The sequence below is a fragment of the Mercurialis annua genome, linkage group LG6, assembly GCF_937616625.2.
Source record: "Mercurialis annua linkage group LG6, ddMerAnnu1.2, whole genome shotgun sequence".
Taxonomy (NCBI): Eukaryota; Viridiplantae; Streptophyta; class Magnoliopsida; order Malpighiales; family Euphorbiaceae; genus Mercurialis; species Mercurialis annua.
Genome location: NC_065575.1, coordinates 37,674,893 through 37,696,707, shown reverse-complemented (window position 1 = coordinate 37,696,707; position 21,815 = coordinate 37,674,893). Strand labels below are relative to the sequence as shown.

At 31.9% G+C, this 21,815-nt stretch overlaps 2 protein-coding genes across 3 annotated transcripts; one reads left to right on the top strand and one right to left on the bottom strand.

Moving 5' to 3' along the window:
- Nucleotides 1-663: 663 nt before the first annotated feature.
- Nucleotides 664-4,137, top strand: LOC126686126 (transcription factor HFR1). 2 transcript variants are annotated; one of them, XM_050380158.2, is made up of 6 exons: nucleotides 664-781; nucleotides 868-1,483; nucleotides 1,587-1,652; nucleotides 1,755-2,024; nucleotides 2,784-2,871; nucleotides 3,881-4,137. In XM_050380158.2, coding segments are annotated over exons 1-5 (981 nt in total). In that variant the 5' UTR covers nucleotides 664-779; the 3' UTR covers nucleotides 2,811-2,871; nucleotides 3,881-4,137. The 2 variants fall into 2 exon arrangements, with proteins under 2 accessions (XP_050236115.1, XP_050236114.1); XM_050380157.2 differs by having other exon boundaries at nucleotides 2,784-2,892.
- A 1,672-nt stretch (nucleotides 4,138-5,809) lies between these two features.
- LOC126685932 (uncharacterized) lies at nucleotides 5,810-9,057 on the bottom strand. The gene is made up of 8 exons (XM_050379939.2): nucleotides 8,752-9,057; nucleotides 8,593-8,652; nucleotides 8,342-8,509; nucleotides 8,070-8,252; nucleotides 7,761-7,891; nucleotides 7,228-7,396; nucleotides 6,893-7,022; nucleotides 5,810-6,241 (listed from the first exon to the last, which is right to left on the bottom strand). Exons 1-8 carry the CDS (start codon nucleotides 8,941-8,943, stop codon nucleotides 5,985-5,987), a joined length of 1,290 nt encoding a protein of 429 aa, XP_050235896.1. The 5' UTR covers nucleotides 8,944-9,057; the 3' UTR covers nucleotides 5,810-5,984.
- Between the last annotated feature and the right edge of the window lie 12,758 nt (nucleotides 9,058-21,815).

The following is a 21,815-nucleotide window of genomic DNA, read 5'->3' as shown; positions in this document are numbered from 1 at the left end:
TAAATTTGTATCTTATAAGATGAGTATGACTGTGTAAAAACTCAAACTCAAGTCTTAAGCTGTGTAGAGTTTCAAATTGAATACCTCCATAATCCTCAAGAGAATAAAAATACCAATTAGAGATCCTTCAATGATTAATGATCAACTGTTGTCTTTCTCATTAATCTTTTATAAGGTGATTGCTAGGTCGATCATACAATATTTTTTATGCTTAAATGCACCAAAAATCACCAACTTTCGCGTGTTTTTGATATTTAACATAATTTTTTAATTTTGGCATATTAAACATGAACTTTTCAATTTTTGGCAATTAAAACCAAGTGTGTTTTTCTTTAAAAAATAGTGTTATTTTCCATTCAAAACATTTTAATATAAAACGGTGCCGTTTTACATCCAAAATGGTATCAATGTCTTTAATTGCAAAAATTTAAAAGTTCATGTACTTTTTTGCCAAAATTAAAAAATTATGTTAAATACTAAAAACACGCGAAAGTTGGTGATTTTTGGTGCATTTAAGCCTTTTTTTTTATTAAATAATAAGATATATTTACTGTCATCAAATTTAATATTAGATAATATTTTTGTTAATAATAATGTTAAATTACGGTAAAACTAAAATGTTTATCCCTTTAGAAAGCCACATGATATAAACTTGATGGAAGTTAAAAAACATAAAGCATCTTCTACAATACAAATATGTTTTCGCCAAACAAATAAACCTACTCACTTGACCTGAATCGAATTCATCTCTTCTCAGGACAACGTCCTATTTCGCTTCCATGTAATTTAATTTCCTTACTTTAAATCTAATCACTGATCAAGTTTCCGTATTTTTACTTTAGTTTTGATCATAGTTTTGTATTGCAGGGCTGAATATGAGGAGCTGATTTGGGGAAATGATCAGGTTCTCCGGCGTGGAAGGTCTACTTGTTCGTCGTGCATAGCTTTTAACCCAAACCCTAACACTACTACCGGTGGTGGAGACATCTTACCCGAAAAGAAATCAAAATTAACGACGGTCAATTCTGATTTCTTCAGTTTTTCAGGCGATCTTGAGTACTTGGTTAAGAATGACGATGATCAGTACATAACCGATCAACCACAAACTGTTCCGGTGTGTCAAGGCCAGAAGTCGAGGCCAAAACCATCCGATGAACTGGAAATTCCTCAGCTTCCAAAATATACAAATGATCGGCCACATCGTAAGTATAAAGAGTCTTATAACCGTCAAGATCTTGTAGAGGAAGCTGAGATAAATCGGATCCAGCGGATCAACAGTCATCCTCAAGAAGCAGTTTCTGATCAGCAATCAGAAGCTCCTGTCCGTCGTAAAGGAGCTCCAAATGATCCGACCAGTTCTTCTTTGAAGAGGCGGAGAGACGAACATACAGAAGAGACGTCGTCTTTGAGTGAAAAGAAAAGAAGAAAAAAGATCAACCAGAAGATGCGTGCGTTACAAGCTCTCATACCTAATTCTCACAAGGTATAACGCTTAATTCAAATAAAATTCGATGTGTATGTATTCTTGTTAATTTGTTCACAGTTAAAACTTTATTTCTTATATTTGCCCTACTTGATTCTTGAAGGTGGATAAAGTTTCTGTTCTTGATAACGCGATTGAGCATGTAAAGACCCTTCAGCTTCAGCTACAGGTTCTAGTTCTGTATAATATATAGTTTTTCATTTTTTAATATGGTAATAATATCCATAGTTTGTTGTTAATTAGTCTTATTTAGTGAGTTTATTTGATGTAGATGATGTCAATGGGATGTATGGCACCAATGTTTTTACAATCCTTAGCTGGTTTGAGTCCCATGGGGTTTGGGTTGGGTATGAGAATGCCTATGCCTATGCCTATGGCTCAGTTTCCAGCCGCTCAGGCGATGCCTATGTCGCTGAGATCGCAGCTGCCGTTCTTTCCTTTTATTGGGGCCGGAGGTTCCTCAATGCCGCTGAGTTCCGTTGAACATCTGTTCAGATTCACGGATGCGGTTGGTGGCTCAAATTTGCAATCGTCCCCTCAGGTTTGTATTGTACTACTTTTTCAGTTTTGTTTCATGTCAAGACTTGGTCCGTATTTTATATATAATTTAAATTAATCAATGAAATGTTAAGAAATTTTCTTTCTTTTATTCATCATTTATTTTGATTATAAAATTTCATAATCTAATTGGTTATTCTATGGTTTTATATATGTGGGATCCTTTCTGTCAATTTAACTTTCGTAATTTATTTGATAGCCAAATATTGGAAAGGATTATTTATACATGCCTAGATTGTTAACTGAAAGGACTTAAAATATTGGTTAAACTCATGTCAAAACTTTCAAATCACTAGCAACTCGGAAGAAAAATTGATCTTTCCAAATATGAGTTAAAATTTGATTATGATGCTCTTAAGTTCCATTGAGATGATAAAGTTTAGTATAGTAGGTCTATAATTTTTTTTTATAAAATGAAAGATATTGATTAAAAGAACATAAATCAATTTACATTTTCTTTTATAAAAAATGGTGTAGATCTAGGTAGTACGGACACTTCAATCAACATTTTCCGCTGTGTCAGACACTCGACGTTTCGAACATAAAATTTTATTTTTTACATAAAAATGTTGAGCAGAATTCGTGTCTAAGTGTTCCTTTTTTTTTTGTCCGTATATGTGCTATTTAAGTGCATCTGCAAATTGTAGTAAAATTGAAAAGATTTCAATTGATTGAAATTTATTTAATTGCAATTTTAATCATGATAATATTAATTAACTTGTCTTTGGATATATTTGTCCAGGACTCGATGCAAAATCGCCGTCATTAAACTTCACTGATCTCATTGACCATCAAGTCTTGGACGAAATCAAATAGCTTCATATACATACGTATGCTCCAGTTAACTATAGGTATTTTCATGCATGCATGCATTCGTCTTCATGTTCTTTTGGTATTCAATTTTCGTATTATTTTTAGTTTTGGTTGGAAAATTTTAATTTAGTTCAATTTAAGCATTACATTTTTAAAAGTATAAGCAACAAAAAGTTATTTAAACACCATTTGAATGAAAAAATTCTAATAATTAAAATTTATGAATTTTACACGATTTATGACAAAATCCATAGTTTGATAGGATAAAAAGTTATAAATTTATAGATTTCATCTTTTAAAAAATTTCAGTTGAATTTTCATTTTTCTTAATAAAAAAGTTGAAATTTCTCACCAATAAGTTGCAGCTCAAATGGTATAAGCGCTGGATAGCAAACTGTCAAGGTCGTGGGGTCATTTTCTCTCATAAATGCTCCCCCTCCTCAATTAAAAAAAATAATATTTAAAAGTTCTCATTTTTAAAGAATATAGATATATGAATCTTATGTTAAATCCATCGGTTGAATTTATAAAACCATAAATTTCATATTTTATGGATTTAATAAATATTAAATTCATGAATTTCACGTTTCATGAATTTAAATTTTTTAAATTGAGTAATATTAAATTTTAAATTTCTCAATCCATACAATGTCTTAATTTTTCTTTGATTAAATTGAGTTTATGTGACGACCAACTCTTGCCACTTCATATTATTTTTATATTATTAAAGAGTATTAAAATTTTAAGATCATTGATTTTTTTTTCATTTCATTTTAGTGTAAAAAGGTTATTATATGGCGTTACATATAGACTAATTTATTGAAAATTATTAAAAAACTTCTTGTTACTTGTACTATGAAATTTATTTCTAAATTGAAATAAAATAAAAAAAGCTTAACCAAAATAAACAAAAATATAGTTACTCTTAAAATTTAATACCTCTTTTACATTTTTGGAAGTGAAACTGTAAATTAATGTCCAAAAGCCAAACCCTGATATAGATTTCTGTGTTCTATGTATACGCAGCTTGCTGGTCTTATGAAGGAGAAGGAGCAGAATGAGATTTGGCGTGACAGTATCACAGTCATATTTTACATAATTTAAAAAAAGGAGTCAAAAAATTTAATAATAAAAAAGAAAACCATGGTCTACAGTTTGCTGTACATTTGTTTAACCTTTTTGTCAGTTGGCTTTGAATTTGTATAAGTTGCCAAAAAAACTATGAATAGTGGCTGTACCAACATATATGCTCTCAACCACAAACTACAACATTATTTCAGCAATTATTTTGGGTCCACAGACATGCTCACATCACGTGCATGGTCATATGATTTTTTGTCAACGGAGGAAGTCCAAATTAATAAAACAAAAATGCATGTGTCCTTACACTTTCATTTATTGAAATTATAATCTTTAAATTTGTCTTTTTTTTTGTTTAAAACAAATTACTACTATATTTTTTCATATCAACTCCCTATATTTTTATTTTAATGACATCAAATTTTTCCAATGTTCAATTATTTAAAGCATATAAAATTTAATTGTATTAATTCTTTAAGAATTATATTCATTTTATTTTGTAAATTATAAATAGAATTTAATTTCGCATGTAAAGTTTTTCTATTGTGTATTTACGAATATATGTTTTTCCAGATAATTAACCTACAAGCAAAATGTTACTTGTTTGTCATCTGTTCTAACAACAAAACTATACTATCAACTGAAAACTGATTAGTTCTTATTATGTCCTTTATCATTTTTCTAAATTATGAATTCAATCTTTTCTTTCTTTTTTGAGAATAAGTAGAGGCTTTATTCACTGAATATTATATTACATTCTAAAAAATATAGTTTGTTATAATGCATTAACAAACATATAATTAATCAAATGTTGTACATCTCTTTGCATAATTGAATGAAACAAGGGATTTTCGCTGATAACAAAATAAATTTGATTGAAAAACTGAAATAAAAATTTCACCATAAACGATTCAAATTTCTACTGCATAATTAGAAGAGTCACAAAGGATATATCGAATCTTATAAAGAACATGACATAATTTTCCATGGAGAAAAACAGAAACTCCATAGGAATTATAAAAAATCATAATGAAAGAAATAAAAACTAATAATAAAATAGTTAAATAACAAATATATTTAAAATATCTGCATTTATTAAAAAAAATTAAAATAAAAAATGAGACTGTCGCCGATCAATATTGATCGGCAGTCGTAAAAAAGAAGACTAATATATATGCAGCTGGACTTTTAGAGCTTTATGTAGAGTCCCGACAAATAGAATGGTAAACCAACAAAGGTTCATTTTACCCCTCGAATTTGGTATAAAAGATCAAATAAGACTAGATTCGTGGCTTTGACAAGAAACACTCCCAAATTTAATATTTTGGCTCGTTTTATCCCCTCAAATATGATGGTTGAAAACGAATGAAGCATTATATACAAATTGGAGTTAAAGAGGTAAAAATATTATTGCACAATTTGTTAAATTTGAAGGTGTTTTTCTCTAATGCTATGAAGTTGGCTTTATTTAATCTTTTGTGCCAAGTTCAATTGGCGAAATGAACCTTTTGTTGGCTTGTAAACTATTGAAAACACTACTAATGGGGGTCGGTTCAAGTGGTAAGCGGTTTGTTTTCACTTAAGCAAGGTTTCGGGTTCGAGTCCTTGTGAATGCAAAAAAATTCCACTGGCAGACTCACCCACCATGCCAGGTGCGCGACGCGGGTCGAATCTGGATTAGTCAAGGCGAAACCTTAGATACCGGATGGGCTTACTAAAAAAAAAAACTATTGAAAACACTCTTCCCTTGTTCTCAATTTGTAGTTCCTCACACATCACAGTTTGCTTAGCCCACGCTAGGCTATTCTTGGATAAGACTATTTAGGCCTGTATGAGTTTATAAAGATTTACAGAAAGCAATAATATCAGCACAAGTAGCTAACGAATATGTATGCTAAAATTTTCAATGTACCAGCAGATAATTATCATTGTATATACATACATATGTACATAAGAAATTAAGAACCCAATAGCATCATCAAAAGATTAGAAACTTTACATCAATACAACATTCTAGTCTTAGCACCAGGGTTTATTGCAAATTTTTCACTTATGCTGCTTCTAGCATGTCATTCTTCGGGTCATCAACCCTCTTTGCCTCAACAGAAACTCGATTTGTGGACTCTCCGACTGAAGCAGTATGAAGCTTGAGATTTGAAAAAGCATCAATCAATGAGTCGGATCCTGAATTAACTGCAGTTCTTGAAACAAAAGCTTCAAGGTTTCCACTTTCTACTTCCATCTCTAATTTCTTGAATTCGTCTTCGATATCTTCATCCTCAATGCCACTGTATGATGGAACTGATTCTGCAATTGCAATGAATCATATTAGTTAAAAAAAGGCCTAATGCCTTAAAAAACCCCGACTTTTTATCCCGTTTTCAATCATACCCTGACGTTGTAAATTTGTCAATTTTACCCTATTTTGCATTTTTGTGTTTCAATTGTACCCTAAAATATTAAATTAATGCCTTTTTTATTTGAAAAAAATTTAAAAACATTCTCCACGTCTAATATATATTAATTACATATTTTTAAAATTTATTTAAATTTAGTTAAATTAATTAGAAATTTAAATTAGTGTTAATTTGATTATGGTTTTTAATTAGTTTTTAAAAATAAAGAACTTATTTGTACTTTTTTGAATACAAAAGAATTTAATTTCATCTTTGTACTTAGTTAATTGAATGATTTCATCATTTAAGTTAAAAAATTAACAAAAATTAAAAAATTGGGGTACAATTGAAAACGGAAAATTCAAAAGTGGGTAAAATTGACAAATTTGCAACGTCGGGGTAGAATTGAAAAAAACATTAAAGGTCAGGGGTTTTTGAGTGATTAGGCCTTAAAAAAAACACAGTTTCATCTTTCAAACTTCACAAAGCCGTATGCCAAAATCCCAGATGATCAGCTACAATTAATAATATAACCAACACATAAGAGATAAACAATACATACCTAGAGCTTTTTCTACTTCCATCTGTGAATCAATACTTTCTTTAAGTTCTTCCAAACATAAATCAACATCCTCCACATTTATCCTATTTTGCTTCATTGCTTGAGCTCCTATTTGGATCGCCTCAGTTACCTGGCATGGAAAGAATGATTAAGCATATCCATTATATGTTTTTCTCATTAAGAAATTTTTTGTCAAGTAACTCACTCAATTAACACACTGAACTTAATTATTGACCTGATCACCTAAAATAGGTTTAGTATGCCAGGACCAATACAGCGATTTGTAGACATGTAGTTCATGCTACTCTGATATGTCATTGAAAATGCAAAATTACCTTCTTCGTAGATTCAGCATTGGCTATAGTATTAAGAACGTCTTCCACTCTGTTCAATAATGAAGAGCATTTTTCTCTACTTTCTGAGGCCAACTTAATCTCCCTAGCATGTCTTAGGGCTATTTTCTTGTTTCCAGACTTCAGGGAAGATAAAGCTAATTTTCTTGATCTGCAAAATGAATAAACAAAAATCTTTAAAAACGAGAAGAGAATGTATGCACTCACCAATACAACTGCAGATACTTGTAAACTGGCTCAATGATCACTGAACCCCTTCCCAATCAACCACGTTTAACATAAAGTCGCATTATTTTTACGTAGTGGCAGGTAAAACATATGATTCACTTAATTCAAATGCAAAGCTAGTAAGTTACTATAATGACTATATGAAAGTCTTGGAGTATAATTTCATGCTAGTTGAACATTACTGTTTTAAGTATTAAAGAAATAAACTACAATCCCATCGGTATCGGGATTCAAACCCCAAGCAAAACAGTATCAGCATATATGCAAAGAAGAGTTCCAGAAGTTACAATTCATAACGCTGGTCGATCACATCAATTTGTTTCTGAAGCTTTTCTGTGGTCGATATCAAGTGCAGAACATCAAAATCTAAGCCTGAGACCGTAGGCACTGGTGCAGAAGTGAGTGATACTTTAACACCCTACAAGCAAGTGATGTAATTACTTATCCGATAATCAATGAGCAGAATATGCATGAAACTTGAGGACGATGATAACAAAACAAAACATTCACCACAAGCCTACAGTATTCTCAATGAATTCCTACTGCATGCTAATGAATGAATAATAATGAAAACATGGCTCAACAACTTTAGATACCTCTATAAATTCCTTTCTACTAAGAGAAAGATATTTAGCTTTTCCAATTCCAGACAAGTAACTCAACAATGTAGATGCTTCACTTGATCCTCCACACATATCTCGAAACTTTGTCATAGTAACAACACATGAAGTCGCCCAATGACTTTCCGAGAAACGTTTTATCACTTCATCGGATTTTTCCTAATAATCAAGAAGAAAAGGAAAATAATTCACAAAACTGCATACTTTAACGATATCTATTATCCAAACATTCAAATTCAAGCACAAACCTGCAATAAAGCGGTAAGAATAACACGATCTTCTAGCATTAGTTCCGCGCTCGTGATTGATCTGATCACCAAATTTCTTACTTTACGAATTAGCTGCGAGAGACGCCCGCTCGTAGCATCGACAAGATCCACATTTCGAATTATTTCACCTTCACTATACATTAAAAACTACAACAATGATATAAACACTTGAATAAACTATAACAATAATAATACTAAAAAAATTGCATAGCAATTGTAAACAAGCTTACCAGTACATGATCAAGGCATAAAGGGGTCAGTCCACCTCGATTAAACCAGTCATTCTTTACCTTCATAATATACACAGATTAACCAATTGAAAAATAAATAAATTTAACTGCAATTGGAATAAAATTGACTGAAAATAAAAGTGTCAGTGAAAATTAAACCTGAGAAGGTTGAATAGTGAATATGCCGAAATGACGAGAAATTTTGAGGATTAAATTGCTCCAAAATTGAAATTTTGGTTCCCAATCGGATCTTTGGCCACTAAATGCTTTGAATCTGGTTGTGGCGATCACTTCATCGTCCCAATCAGGTACTTCTTCACTTATGAATTTTCTGATGAGGCTAGAATCCATATAAGTGATTTTTGTTCAATTTGAATTGAAATTCCCGCCACTGCAATTAGGTTTAGGAAGAAATGGAATAAAATTTTGCAGATTATGGAGAAATCCAAAATATTTTGCAAAATGCCGACGAGGATATGTTTGGAAGAAATACGTCAGAGGCAAATATTAAATAATTAAAAATATTAAATAATAATTAAAATATTAATTTAATTAAAATATTACTTTAGTTAAGTTTTTAAATGATTAGATAATAATTAAGATATTAATAATTAAATATTTAAAATGGTCTATTTTAATTAATATTTTAAATAATTATTTTAATAAAATATTATAAATAATTTGTTTCAGTTAGCATTCTAATTTTAATAATTATTAATAATTTTTTAATTAATAATTATATTCATAAAATAAAAAAAAGGGCTTTACTATTCGCCGCCTCTTTTTACTTAACACCGTCCCTAAAAAAAACATTTTCGCCGTTCTAGCAAAACCAAAACCAAAAAATTCTCTCAAGTCATTCGAACAAATACGTAAAAAATCGATTAAAATGACGGACAACGATTATAATTCGTCGGATAACAATTATTAACGATTATTGACATTCGGAAATAAATTTTTCCAGCTTTTTTAAAATAAAAAATAATTTTTTCTCTTCTAAATTCTAGGGGAATGTCCCGGAGGGACATCCCTCCACAAAGAGGGACGTCACCGAGGGAAGTCCCTCCAAAAGGAAGGACGTCCCATGTGGGATTCCCTCCAAAAGGGGGGACATCCCAACGTGGAAGGACGTCCGTCGGGGACGTCTCTCCTCGAAGGGACATCCCTCCTTTTGCCGGTTATATATTTTTTAAAAAAAATTAAAATTTATAAATTGTTAAACGTAATTTTATAAATTGTTAAACGTAATTATTTATGTTAAACGTAATTTTATAAATTGTTAAACGTAATTAGTTATGTTAAACGTAATTTTATAAATTGTTAAACATAATTGATCACAGCGATCGTTTTTTTTAGAACATGGGTTTGATACTGATGTTGTAGCAATTAGTTGGGTTAAGAATATTGCTATAGGGATTGGGTTTGAGTTAGTCATTTCCTCTCATAAGAACGGGAGAAAACGAAAGTTTTTGAGATGTGCTCGGGATGAGCGTTATAAAGGTTCGGTAACAGATTCTGATTCAGCTGTACGAAAAAATATGAAGTCATACTACTAATATTCAGTAAATATTAAATCGATTAAGTTTTTAAAATAACTAAAATTACAAAAAAAATTAATTAAATATATTTTTTTTTTTAAAAACCCGGCCGCGACGTTTCCGGTCGCAGCCGGAAACAGCCCCTTGAAAGGGGACAGTCACGTAGAATATGGTTTTAGTTTGAATGGATTGAAAGGTTTTAGTTTTGTATAAAAATAGGAAAAAGGGCAAAAAGGTAAAGTGTAGGGACGGTAAATAGTAAAAAGGAGCGGTATTTAGTAATCCAGTAAAAAAATATTATTATAAATATGCATGTTCCCTCTTCCTATATATGTTGTATAAATATAGTAGAAAATGAGAATACTACTAAGAGAAAAAATTGGATGGATTCATTGATAATTAAATTGTAATTGTTACCTCACATTACATACAACAAAAATGTTACACTTCAAGTAAAAGATTAAAATCTATAACAAACTATATTTTCAAAGATCTTGTCTCATCTTTTAGACCAAATTGGTTTGAATTTGTATCCTCCAGCAACACTCCACTAATTTAAATGTTATTCTTAGAGCATTCATCGTTATCTCTTCTTAATTTTTCAACATCCTTATCATTCCTTTGACTCAAACAACAAACATTAGTGTTGCAAATCTGTTGTGCGTGAATATTCCCCCGCAAACTATGTCGAGGCTGAAGACAAAGTTTGGTTCGAAAATATACAGTGGCAGATTTAGGCAGGGGTTTAGTAAAGATATATGCAGCCTGAAGATCAGTGGAGATGTGTCGAGTAAAGAGCAGTCCAAGAGCAACGTGTTCGCGCACGAAATGATAATCTAATTCGATGTGTTTACTTCGAGCATATAGCACGGGATTATCTGTCAAATGGAGTGCATTTAGATTGTCACAGTAAATTGTTGGAGGAGATGACAAGGAATGCGCAAATTTTTGAGAAGATAGGTGAGCCAAGTAAGCTCCGCTACAATGTTGGCCATGGCTTACTCAGCTTCGGTACTTGAGTAAGAGATGGTGTTTTGTTTCTTGGCACACCAAGAGATGAAATTACTCCCCAGGAAGGTGCAATAGCCGTAGTAGAACGTCTGGTAGTGAGACAACCTGCCCAATCTACATCAGAATAAGCATAAAGATCAAGTGTAGTGGTGGATTTAAAAGGTAAACTCATATCAATGGTGCCTTTGACATAACGCAAAATTCGTTTCTGTAACACCCCGTAATTTTAAATAAATATAATATGTCCCGAGGTCAAATTTGAGTAGTCAAAATACTTTGTCAGGCTTAAGCTTAGATTTGAAACCCCATTTAGAGCCTATGATACGAATGTCAAAAGTCCGAGGAACAAGTTTCCATGTGTGATTATGATGTAGAGCATCAAGCTCTTCAATCATTGCTGCCTTCCAACTAGGACGAGCTAATGCTGGTCGGTTGTTAGTGGTTCACGAGGAATATTAAATGATGTAATACTTGATAAGGAATATTTGGGATTGGGCTTAACAATTCCAGCTTATGAACGAGTTACCATAGCCCGAGAGAGCGACGCTTTCAAAGGCTGATCTGGTTGTGCAAATGAGTGAGCAGGTTCACTTTGTAAAGTTTGCAAGTCTGGTGAAGGCTCAAGGTCTGTTTCAGCTGGTGACGAGGAGATCAAATCGGAAGGAGAGAAAATGGTTGTTTCGTTTAGTAGCATTGAATCTTGCATTCGTTGGTTAGAAACTTCAAAGGAAGGCATCGAAGATGTTGACAAAGAAGGAGCAGAGTGAACTGCTATTGCTAAGTTAATGAGTATTAGCGAAGCTCTTTTTGGATACTTCCCAGATGTGATTATTGAGTTGAATAATATGGACGTGGTTGTTGGAGGTTTGGAATCCAAGTCTTGAAGAAGCATACTTGTTAGTTGATGATTGTATTGAATTAACAAATCAATTTTTAAAATTATTTTTTATTTTCGTGACGCAATTTACGAATCAAGCGGCACATGTTTTATACCAATATGCTAATTTTGTTGTATGTCATTAGGAGTGATTTCCGAACTATTTCAAACTTCTCACAATTATAACTATTTCAGATTTGAATTAATTGTTATTCTTATGATGTCAAAAAAGAAAGAAAGAATGTTAGTGTTTCCAAAATAGTTGCATATATTATAAGCACAATGGTTTATGCTACTTAACATCAATCATTTTTCTTTTTCACTAAAAATACTTATTTTTATGGATATGGAAGAAGGTTAAACTTGGATTCCAACAGTAAGAAAGGTGGAAAATAAGTCACATGGGTCTAGTGGTACACAATTTGATTCTATGTTTTTGGATTTAAGTCATTTTAAATTATATTTGGCCTAATCCATACTAAAGCCCCTGTACAATATGACTTTTGTTCAGGAGGCCCTTATATCGAAAAACTTATTTCCCCGGTCCTTGTACTTGTCATTTTCAAAATTTTGATGCCCTTTTATGGACAGAACTCGACAAGTGTATCTCACTTGCCGTTAACTAATGTAAATTGCCGTTAACTAACAAAAATCACCGTTAACTACAATTCTTTTATATATATAATTTTTACGTATACCACATCACACTTTTATTTAAAAGTTTGAGGGAGCAAATTTGCTATTTTACCATCTTCTCCAAAACTTCATTATTTTCTCCAAAACTCAATTTTGAACGGCACCACTGCCCCTCATGCCTCAGATCCCAATCTCCATTTACTATTCCTTGTCGTAACTATGATCTTCCTTTTCTTCTTCGTTAACTTCTTTACAGACCCTGATTCTCATCACAACAACAACAATAGTAACTCTGATCATCGCCGCTGCCAGTAAAGAAGACTTGGCCGGAATCTCTCATTCTTGTATTGTTTGATATCCTCTGTGGGATGTTAGTCCCTTACAACAAATTCACTCCCTTGTTATCACAAACCACGCATTTCTCACTACAGTTCTCATAAAAAATCTCAATTTGTCTTAAATCGATTATGCTCGCCAAGTGTTTGATTAAATTCCTCAACCAGGTCAAGTTCTTTATAACTCTCTTATTTCTAAATACTGTAAACTTTCTTTATATAAGGGAGTACTAAAATTATTTTGTTCAATGCATCGTAGTGATACTTCAGATTTGTTTTACAGCTCCGCTTGTTATCAAAGCTTACTCTTAATCCCTTGCTGTTGATGTAGGAAAACATGTTTATTCTTTGGCTGTAACTTATGGTGTTGATTGCAATGTTTATGTTCCAACTTTTTTCATGGAATTTTATGCAAAAATTGGTGAGTTGGATTTTGGAAAACAAGTTTCTGATGGAATTTTGGTTTAGAATCTTATTAGTTATAACTGTTTGATTACTCGTATTCAAAAGGTGAGACGTTGTGACTGCGGGGAAGTTTACCCGAGTCAAGTTTTTTTTATCAAACCTTTTACGTTTAATGCATAGTTCATATAGAAAAGCGATTAAAGGCGATGAACATAGGCTAGTGACTTCCATGAAACTTTCTTTTTGACCATGCTCATTGTCTTCCTCTAATGTTTGATGTAGAAATTGTGTTAATAAAAAATAAATTGACTCAACTGTAGGAAAAACTATTTGTACACTTATAAGCATGAATTCCCTTTTTGTTAATAGTTCATCTATGAATGCGTTTGATGTTATTACTGGAAAAATAACAAAAGATGTGTTAGGTGTTATAATTTTTGTTAAAAGGCTTAAAAGACCATTTTAATTTTATTAATCCAGTTTGTTTTTACCTTTTTAAACATTAAGGGCTAATTTATTCCCCCTGTATACATTAAGGGCATATCTGCCCTTTTTTCCTTGATTAACAACTTCATGACACGTGGATTTAAAATTTTCATGTGACATTTGTTTGCTTTCCAACTCTCGCTAACGGCAAGTGTGCTACACTTGCCGAATTCTGTCCAGAAAAGGGCATCAATATTTCAAAAATGACAAGTACAAGGACCGGGGAAATAAGTTTTTCGAGATAAGGGCCTCCTGAACAAAAGTCGTATAGTACAGGGGCCTTAGTATGGGTTTGGCCATTATATTTTTATGAATCATCAATCATTTAAATTAGAAAGTTAGTTCTGAATTTGAATTATTTTGAATTAAAGTCGCCTCATTTTAAATTGTAATGGACAGCTTAACCTTTTCAATTATTGTCGTTCATTGCGAAAACTTTGATTTGAATTTTGACACTTTTTGGGTTTTAATATATTTATTATTTATTAAAAAATAAACATTGATAATTTACTCGTAAAATTAAGAAAATAAAAATTATTCAATACAACAAAGATTTCCAAAACTATCTACTTTTAATAAATAATTATACAAAAAAATTGCATGATTTTCCAGTTACAACCGGTACTCCATTTTAGAGAGTAATTTCATAAATATTTTTTTGAATCAAATTCCATCCTTAACTCCAACATGTACGAGCACAAAAACCTGTATCGATTGCATTAAAGAACGTTTATCGTTTTTGTCTTTCTTCAGGTGTTGTTCTGGTGGTGTTTAAGAAAATTTCATCGTCGTCATCTTTTACTCCGTCGTTTTTGTCACTGTTTTTATTTTCAGTCAGATTGTAATATAATTTTTTATATACATTTATTATTTTAGATTTTTTGTTCTCTTACTCATAAAATTATTTTCTTATTCATGTAAATCTATAATCATTTTAGATCTCTGTTACTATCTTATATTTTAATTTATTTTAGGCAAAACCCATCCTAAAGCCCTTCTACTTTACAATTTTAACTCGAGAAACCCCTACCTCAAAGTTCGTCGCGACCGAGTCCTTTTACTTTCAAAAAGGGCATTTTTAGGCCCTTACGTGGATGGAAAATGGAGAGTGAAGCCCACTCTCCGTTTATTAACAGAAAACGATGACGTGACATATCAATTAAGGACTTATTTTACATAAAATTACAATTTAATAAAAAATAGTAAAACATAATAACTTTAATGGCAAAAGTATCCTTTTTCCATCATCTTCAATTCACTCCATATAATCCATCTCCACCACCACCACTGTCTCCGCCACCCCATCACCACCACCATCGTCTCCGCCACCCCGTCTTCACCACCACCACCCATCTCCACCACCACCACCGTCTCCGCCACCCCATCTCCACCACCACCACTGTAATTCAGTTCAATTAAACACAATGGATCATCTTCAATCATACCAAAACGACAACCATCCATCTCCTTCCTCACCAGATTTATCACTGCCGCGTCTCCTCCCATCCAAATCCGCCGCGCCGAGAGTCGAGGACACAACGTTAAGGCCTGCGTTTTCTGGAGACATAGACAGCATGATAAGAAATTTCCAAGAACAACTGAGTTCGTCTTTCAAATGGACGTTACTGTTATGATGAGCTTGATACAGTCTGGTTCATGGCCGGCTCTCTGTTTCAGGTAACATCCCTATACACATATCTTGCTCTATGTAATATCACTAATACTTATCAATCAAAAGTCTTTAGTTTTTTTTTTATTTTCTTTTTGTTTTTATATGTATTTTGTGACGAGTAATGCTATATAACCCTCCTTTTTAACCCACATTCTTTAACCCACCTTATGTGGCATTAAAAGAGTGGATGAATTAAAAGTTGGAATTTAAGATATAGACTTTTGGAGGTGGATTTGACGAATTAAATGCTGCCACGTAAGGTGGGACAATGAAGGTGGTACAAAATGGTGGGTTAAATAACATTTTCCTTTTGTGACCTAATTACTTCCTTTTCATTTTGCAGCAATATCCATATGATATGGAGAAATACTTGTGTGAACCTAGTTCGCCACGTAGGATTATGAGCTATCCATTAAACACATGACACGTGGCGTTATTAAATGTTGTATTCAATTAATAAAGTGCATTTAATTCTAATTAAAATATCAGTAATTAATGTGATATTTATTGATTGAATACAACATTTAATAACGCCATGTGTCATGTGTTTAATGGATAGTTCATAATCTTACATGGCGAACTAGGTTCACACAAGAATTTCTCGTATGATATACCTACCGAAGCCTTTTCCTTTGAGATTTTCAAACAAGCATTTGTTGCAGTACAGTCATGTGTGGTGCACTTGCAGGTATTTTGTTCTATTCATTGTACTTATGAAATACTTAAATGATAGTTATGTTGCGTGATTGTTTAAAAGTGATTTGATCTTGTATAATCATCATACTGGAAGGTGTTTAGTTGATTCTGTTGATTATTGATAACGTAGCACATCTAGTAGGGGCGAAGCAACCTCGCCAGGAACGAACATCACTAAGTCAAGCATTTCACCGACCTGGTAACGATGTCCGACCTTCTCGAAATCATAGAGCACATGACTTGGGGGGTCACCGGATCGATGGGAATTCAAACATCATCCAAGACAATCATGCCTGATAAGGTCGGACCAAGAATCCTATCCGGGCTCTGAACTAGGCTCAACTCAGACCCAGGTCGAGCTCCGAGCTCCTAAGCCCGAAAGACTGGACCACCTAGTCCGAGATCTGAGCTACTCTCAGATACAAGAGCCATGATAACTTGACTCCCAAGTTATCCGGGCTTCAAGGCTTGACCGGGCTCCGAGGTCCTGCCCAGAAGCGCTCACTCGTGTACCGGATCCTGGGACCACAAAAGATCTTCTGACAGGTGCGTGAGGAATGTTCCCTCTGACACACCTAACAAATCGCGCCACCTGCAGGGATATTCTCCCACGTGAGCATAACCGAATTCTGGGACCACTGGGCTCACAGCCTGCCAGCAAGGCAGGTTTGTCCTTAAACCCTAACTATAAATAGAGGGTTTAAGGACAAACCCTAGGTAATTTCTTTTTCTCTACTCTAAGCACTCTCTTTTCTCTTCTTCTTCTTCCTTTACCTCAAATCTTACTTGAGCGTCGGAGTGAACGTCCGGTGACCCCCACCGGAGTTCTTTCTGACCTCTGTCTGCTTGTGGTGTGCAGGTCGCTACAGCTCGGATTTAGTTTGGTGATTCATCAATTATTTTTCACGGCAATTTTATAAAGAAGATGAAGTGAAGAAAAGAAAAAATTCATCTAGGATCCCTAAAGTTTTATGTATATTTATGAGGATTAAAAGTAAAAATATCAGAGTAGTTTTCTTTTTCACTCTCTCATTAACGGATAGTGGGCTTCAATCTCCATTTTCCATCCACGTACGGGCCTAAAAATGCCCTTTTTGAAAATAAAAGGACTCGGCGGTGACGAACTTTGGGATAGGGGCTTCTCGAGTCAAAATTGTAAAATAGAGGGGTTTTAGGATGAGTTTTGCCTTTATTTTAATACTATTGATTTTGTAGACAACGTATTGATTTATGATTTTTTAGAAAAAATATATGATAAATATATCAAGTGCCGATGTATTTACTCTAAAAAATTATAAAAAAACACCATAAACACACCTCAAAAATATTATAAAAATACCATAAATATACTATAAAAAAGATACTATAAAAACACCATATAAAATACACCACCAAAAATATAAAAGAAAATTGATAAAAGAAGACATTAAAGGTAGAAAATAAAAAATATATTTTTATAATTAAAAAAGATATATTTGTTTGTACATAAACAAAATATAAGTTGAAAACATGTCAAAAAAACGAAATAGAGAGGTATATAAAATCTAAAACAAGATATTTTAGAAAACTTCCTCCCCAGTATAATCACATTTAAAAAAATAATTTTTTTTAATAATTGAGGAAGGGTAGCGCTTGTGGAAAATGAAACCTTGATGTACAACGTTTATACCATTTGAACTACAGCTCATTAGTTAAAAAAAATAAAATTATTTTAAATAATTATTATTTAATGATAAATCTAAGTAAATATTTAGCAAATAATTTTAAAATAAAGTCATTTGTGCAATATTTTTTGTATAATAAATTAATTAAATGTATTAATTTTTTTAAAATATTATTTAACAAAATAATTTGTCGAATTTATTAATTTGTAATATGATCTGAAATAAATAACCACTCCAAGTTGGATTGATGTATCGGATCAAAATTTACCAGACAGGAACGTCACCGGGTCCCAGTCCTTTAGACTTTTTAGACTTAAACGGGTTCAGTCCACATCATCCACTATAGCTTTACTGAGTTTTTGTTTAATCCGATTTGGCATTTATCAAGTCTCGTCATGTGGAGTGTGGACCAGACTCCTGAATCCAGAAGTATAATGTGACAAAGCATTGTCCATTTCTCATTCATTTCATTCATTCTCAGAAATCCAAAAATATACTCATTTCATACCAAAATAATTTTTCTTTTTCTATTATAGTCTAATTTAAAAATATAATCAATATTTTAAAAAAATTTAATTTTTTTACTATATTTTTAATAGATAAATGAAAAATTATCATAAATGGATTTTAAATAAAAACAATTTTAATTTTTTTTATTAAAAATGGATAAAAATGAACAATGGGCAATTTTATTAAATGGAGGGAGTAAATGTTTGATCTATATATAAATATAGCTAATTATTTCCTTAAAATAAATATGTATGTCATAAAATATATTTTATAAAAAATTAAATATTAGTCTCTCCGTTTTAATTAAATATGTACTTTATCTATTTTTTGATTGTTTTTAATATAAATAATTTTTAAAACTTACATTTTTATATTATTTTTATTTAAAATCACTTACGAGCTAGTAATCATTGCTATCTATTGAAATATAAAAAAATACAAAATCAGAGGCTATATGAAATTAAAATATAGTAGAAATTGACCGTGTTGCAAACTGTGTTATAAAAAAAAATCGATAGTTTTATTGAGACAGAAAGAGTACATAATGTGATTACGATTTGGTTGAGATGTTTATATATTTCATTGATAATCATTTACTTGTAAAATGCTACTTATAGTTATAACTTAAAAATTAACTACTTGGATTTCAATAAATAAAATTAACTACATGGCTATTGATTACGAATTTACAATATAGAAACTGAATAACATTATGAGCAAAGCAGGGTATGGGGGTTGTTCAGCCAGACTTATATCTGACTTCGAATCAATTTAGGTTTTAAAAAATAGAGTTGGCACATAGCTAAACTGGAATATGCATTTTCTACCGATTAGACAACCTCACTCACTTATGAGTGAGATCATCGTGCATCAGACCAAAAGATCGGGTTCAATGGGCACTACCAAAACTCTTATACTTGACCTATCAATTGCATTCATTTACTAGATTATCCGGTATATCTCATCTTAATTATACATACAGTTCACATGACAATGTGCTAGAAAGTAAACAAATCTGGAAAGCTGGTAAATAAAAAGTTAGAAATCATGTGAGATACACATATGACTCATCTAAACTGACATGTGGGAATGTAGCATATACTTTTAAACAAGCATCTAATCCTGAATTTTTATCATATAGCAAACAAAGGTGGGTCTTATTCATTTTGCATGCATAAAGCCTAAACCGTATGTACATGTGAGATTGATTTTAATTAGGTCATCTTGAATACCTATACAACCACTATTTATATTTTGATGGTAGTCCTAAGGTTTCTAAGCGATTTGCTGGATTTGGAACTAAATTAACGTGGTTAATTTATTAAGCATGTTAAATTTCAAATTTGGACATACATTAAAAGAAATAAACAATTTAAACATGCCCATATACAATTGATAAACGTACAAGGTTAGAGATGTTTTTTAATCTTAAGAAGCGGAGTGTTTGGCACTCGTCTATTATCTGGCTGTCTATGTGATCAGAATCTGGAAATGGTCAGAACACGGAATTTCTTCGTCGGGTCAATACAAGTCCATTGATTTAGAACGAGGTTGATTAAGAGTTCAAATGAACCCATAATCGCGTCTGGAAGTTATTGGTCTCTAGCGGGCTCGAGCTTTAGGGCCCAGATGATGTGGCAGCCCACAAATCTGATGTGAAAGGACGATTCATACTTGAACAAGTCGATTACATTACAGATTAACATCCTAAAACTAATTACAAATCTGTTGGCTAAAAAGGGGCCAAATTCATCCTTTGGTTCGGTTTTCAGTCAAAAAACGTGCAAAAAACACCAAAACGCATAATTAAAGGTATGAAAAAGCATATAATCAATATATATATATATATATATATATATATATATATATATATATATATATATATATATATATATATATATATATATATAAAACATTTATATATCCTAAAACATGATTTTTAGGATCATAACACGACAATCATGACAAAAACAGTAGTTATGGAAGTTTATACATTTTATGGATAAACATGCAATCTAATCAACATAATTAAACAGAAATTAACATATGTGCATAAAAAGTGATAAAGAGATTATTGGATCCTTAAAAGTACCGTTCTGAGTTCTTGGCTTGTTTTTTGGCGATCCGGATGTAAAATCTAGCTTAGGATCAGAGTGTAACAACGTGTGCTTGATTGATTGAAGCATATCAGCTTGTTTTCTAGATTGGAATTAAGTGCTATTTGTGTCTGTAGGGGCTGGGTTGTTCGGCTATGCTTAGAAAAATTAGGATTTATGTTTTGTTTATTACGCCCGTATTAATTATATGTGCTGGTTTTTTCCTCTGGTGCCACCCTTGATTAGGTGTGCTAATGGTGTTTATATATAGGTTAGGTTAGCCTAGAGTTTACAAAAGTTTGAGATGAATTAGGAATCTACAAGTGAGTGAAGTGATAGGTTTAGAATTGCTCAAGAAGATAAATGCAAGTTAAATTCAGATTAATTAAAGGATACTATTAAAAAGGTGGCTAAAGGGCTATTTTGATGTCTAAAAGTGTCAAAAAGGGCTTCTAGGGCTGCAAGGGTTTAGGTATGATCAATTTAGTCCATCAAACATACAAATTGGCCATAACCTTCTAAAACATAGCAATTAGTTCAATTTCTTAGAATATTATTATGATGACTTTGGATTTGTATATGGGCTATTTGTGGCTATTTACACCTTCAATCCCTCAAGTTCGTCATTATGCACCGATATAGACTGCTTGAATTCAAACATGCAGACTGCTAGCTCGTCACCCGGACAAGTTTCTCTGAAAATCATCATTGGACGCTTCAGTCCCTTATCACCTTTTACATGTCCGGAAATAGGTGTCTACAAACATACTTTTAAAAATGAATAAAAGAAAGAAATAGACATAAAATAGAAGGGTTAATTGTAAATTAATACACGAATTTTACCCTGATTTGCAATTATCACACAAATTTTAGAACTTGGCATATTGGTACACCAACTTCCATTTTATGACAAATTGTTACACCAAACTAGAAAAACATTAACGTAGACATTAGGCCATCTCCAACCCACTCTATAATTGGAACTCTATTTTTTAGAGATAGAGTAAATTTTTCTCCAATCACAAACTCTATCTCTATCTCTAAACAAGTTTTCCTCCAACCACAAACTCTATATCTAACTCTAAAACAATATTTTAAAACTACACTATTTTATTATTTTAACAACTTAGCTCAAATTAATATTTTTTTTACATATTCATCCTAAAAATAAAAACATATATTTTTTTATCAATAGTAAAATAATAAATTTAAATAAATATTTTTATTATATAATAATATATATTTTACTAAATAAAATTGGATAAAATATTAATATTTTTAATAATATATATCTTGA

Excerpts from the sequence above, each read along its gene's own strand:
- LOC126686126 (XM_050380158.2), top strand. Across the intron at positions 1,484-1,586 it reads TCATACCTAATTCTCACAAG|GTGGATAAAGTTTCTGTTCT; the intron begins GTATAACGCTTA and ends TGATTCTTGAAG. Across the intron at positions 1,653-1,754 it reads CCCTTCAGCTTCAGCTACAG|ATGATGTCAATGGGATGTAT; the intron begins GTTCTAGTTCTG and ends TATTTGATGTAG.
- LOC126685932 (XM_050379939.2), bottom strand. The coding sequence starts at position 8,943 with ATGGATTCTAGCCTCATCAGAAAATTCATAAGTGAAGAAGTACCTGAT. Across the intron at positions 8,253-8,341 it reads TTCTTACCGCTTTATTGCAG|GAAAAATCCGATGAAGTGAT; the intron begins GTTTGTGCTTGA and ends CTTGATTATTAG. Across the intron at positions 7,397-7,760 it reads ATCGACCAGCGTTATGAATT|ATCAAGAAAATTAGCTTTAT; the intron begins GTAACTTCTGGA and ends TTCATTTTGCAG.